General features: G+C 32.5%; 1 protein-coding gene across 1 annotated transcript; it reads left to right on the top strand.

The window, feature by feature from the left end:
• The first annotated feature begins 322 nt into the window (after nucleotides 1-322).
• LOC133791282 (guanine nucleotide-binding protein subunit gamma 1) lies at nucleotides 323-2580 on the top strand. The gene is made up of 4 exons (XM_062229212.1): nucleotides 323-825; nucleotides 1869-1921; nucleotides 2109-2153; nucleotides 2243-2580. Exons 1-4 carry the CDS (start codon nucleotides 688-690, stop codon nucleotides 2325-2327), a joined length of 321 nt encoding a protein of 106 aa, XP_062085196.1. The 5' UTR covers nucleotides 323-687; the 3' UTR covers nucleotides 2328-2580.
• The last annotated feature ends 467 nt before the right edge of the window (nucleotides 2581-3047 follow it).

Here is a 3047-nt window from a genome sequence, read left to right as displayed (position 1 = left end):
TGTTACTAGTGAATTAAAGTTTATTTCTCTTAGAAAAAAAATATTATTTGGTGTGAAACATAGAATTCCCAAATGTAAGCATTTAAAAGTAAATTATTGTGATCAATATATAAATTTTACTGAATAATATTGATATTATCCTCTTCTTCTTTTTTTTTTTGAAATAATATTAATATTATCTTGTTGGATAATATTTATAAGTAATTGATTTAATATGTCTAACAAATAATGTTGCACTTGATAATAGATAAATAAATAAAAAGTAGTTTGGTGTAATTATATGCTTTATTAGTAACAACTAACACCTATTGCTGTCGTTGATTCGTTATCACGGGAAGAAGAAAAGAAGAAAAAGCGATTTTTATTCTATGAATAAGCTAAACTAAGAAACCAACCAAGCATGGAAAGTTAAGGAAAGAAAAGTATGGCCTTTTCTTCTTAGTATTTTCTTCTCATTTTCCCCAAACAATAATAAAAAAACAAAATCAAAGTTTTTTTTTGAGAATTTTTCTATAATATCTCGAAAAACTCAGAGGGAGAGAAAGAGTGTGTAGTGTGCCAGATCTGTAAGCTTAAAGATTGAAAAAGGTGAAATTTTGATGAAACCCAGAAACATGGGTGGAGTTGAAATGAAATGAGAGTTATTGGTTTTGGTGGTGGAGCTCCATTTGCAGTTCCCGGAGTTTGATGGAGTCCGAAACGGCGTCGTCCTCGGATGAACAGCGACTTGGAGGTGGAGGAGGTGGAGGACCCAATGATAACAGAGGAAAGCACAGGATTCTTGCTGAGCTTAAGTGTCTTGAACAAGAGCTCAAATGCTTAGAGGTATTTTTTTTCTTTCTTTTAAGTCCATTTTCTCTTCTTTCTCTTGTTTGTTTCCCAGGAAAGTTGGGTCCTTGAAAAAGATTTCCCATTTTCTCTTCCTTCTTTGGAGACTTTTTATTTGTTTTTTTAGTTAAAAAATAAATAAAAAATTGATAGTAGAGTTGCTTATAATGCTCCCAAAGAACTTTTTTCCAATTATTGTTAATATTTTTTTTTTCTGCACAAGAAAGCTACTTGTTTGTGTATTTAAAGAGTGAGAGAAAATGGGGTATTGCCTGGTATTTGCTTCTTAAGAGCTCTTTTTTAGATTGGGTCGTGGTATTTTTTTCTTTCTAAATTAACCTTTAGACTCTATAGATTAACAGTCCAAACACAGAATGCTACTTAATTTATCTTGCTAAGAGTTTATTAGATGCGTTTAGAGCTGCATTTTTGTAATTTCACTACTATGTGTTGTTAAGAATTAGGTAATTGGTCCTTTTAAATGGCTCAGCTAGAGAGTTTTAACTTACAAGGACAGTTTGTATGAGAGCTAGAGTTGAATTTCTAATTGCTGTTGGATAGCTTGGGAGAAAAGCTAGTACCAGTCTGAATGGTGGCTAAATTGAGGTTTGAAACAAGTCAGTGCATTATGTGCATACAAGTTTCTATTGAATTTTGTATAAGAAGACAGATTTTATTTAGCTCCCAACTATCTTACCCCAAATTTTAAGGTGTAAAAAACAACTGCTTTGGAGTGTAGAATTCAAGTCTCATGAGGTTGCAGCCCTTATTTATCTGCAATTTACATTCTTACCTCAAAAAGTTTGATTTTTTTGAGATGTTCTTGCCTTTATGAAAAGCTAACTTTAGAGAAATGCCAACCATGTTTGGTTTATGTGTAAGCGAGTTGGATCCGCAAATGAACAATAGCCTCCTTCATGTATTGTTTTCCAAGGTTTATTGTTTACATGGTGCATGAAGGCTAGATATGCATACTACATTACAAGTTAGTCTGTTCCTAATTCATTCAATCATTTTATCTTGATTCTTTCGATGTCCAGGAAGAGTTGGAAGAGCTGGAGAGAACCGAAAATGCCTCAACGATCTGCGCAGAGTAAGTGTGAGCTATGGCTTCTCATGCTACTAAGCTTAAAGATAAATAGTCAAGCCATTATTTTGTTCTCTGCATTTAGATCTGCAGAGCCAGGATTGATCAGTTCTTGTTGACCAAGATCATCCCTTTTCGAATCTTTTTTCGCCTTTTGTGTTTTGATTTAACAGACTTTGTTATTGTTCCTCAGGTTGCTGTCTCATATAGAAACCATAGCAGATCCTTTAACTCCAACGTAAGTTTCACAACTCATCTTCTCACTTTCCAAGTTTGTGTTACTAAATAGTGCTCTCATTCATGAATAAACCTGTTTTGATTTCACAGAACAAATGGGCCTATAAACGTTTTGTGGGATCGATGGTTTGAAGGACCCCAAGATACACAAGGTTGTAGGTGCTTGATACTCTGATTTGTGACTTTTTGAGTGAACACTTTGTCACCAGGATTGATTTTTCATTCCATTATTTGATATGCTTCATTACATTTTACACTGCATTTGGTTATGCAAATTTCGGGTCGGTGATAATATTGATGCTAGATTGTAATCATTTAATTTTTACCATTTAAACAGAAAAGTTTGTATATCAGAATCTTCAATGAGCTGAGAACGAGTTACTAATGAAAGCAGTTTTCTCAACTTACATAATTTATTTTTAATATTATTTCATTCTTGATTATCTGTCATTAAGTTTGTGGTGTAAGATAAAAAATTCCAGTTTACACCTCCAAACAAAATAGTCAGTTATGGCTGCTTTGTTCGTTAAGCTTTGATTTTGATATTTTAATTCGTTTAGATCCAAAGCCATTGGAAGTGTACGGAAAAAATAAACTACTATTAACAATTCAATAACAATAGTTTTTTTTTCTTTGCAATATTATTAGGTTGGCTTGGCTCTTGGCAGGTTGGATGAGACAGAGTTTGAGTGTAATTATAAAAATTTGAATATTTGGGGTCCATATAAACGCCGATGAAAGCTTAAGGAACTTATATTCCATTTTGCCTTTTTATATTTTAGAATTTAAAGTATTTAAAAATAATAGTATTATATTACCCTAACTAATGATGATTTACATTTTGGGTGCTTTTGTCAGTATTCATTGAAAAGAAAACTAAAACTCACGACCACAT

This window comes from Humulus lupulus, chromosome 1 (genome assembly GCF_963169125.1).
Source record: "Humulus lupulus chromosome 1, drHumLupu1.1, whole genome shotgun sequence".
In the NCBI taxonomy this organism is placed as follows: Eukaryota; Viridiplantae; Streptophyta; class Magnoliopsida; order Rosales; family Cannabaceae; genus Humulus; species Humulus lupulus.
Note: the sequence above shows the minus strand (reverse complement) of the source record. Positions and strands in the feature narration are given on the sequence as shown.

Bases quoted from the DNA above. Each gene is read 5' to 3' on its own strand.
- LOC133791282 (XM_062229212.1), top strand. From the start codon at position 688: ATGGAGTCCGAAACGGCGTCGTCCTCGGATGAACAGCGACTTGGAGGT. The intron at 1,922-2,108 runs GTAAGTGTGAGC...ATTGTTCCTCAG, and splicing joins GCCTCAACGATCTGCGCAGA to GTTGCTGTCTCATATAGAAA. The intron at 2,154-2,242 runs GTAAGTTTCACA...TTGATTTCACAG, and splicing joins GCAGATCCTTTAACTCCAAC to AACAAATGGGCCTATAAACG.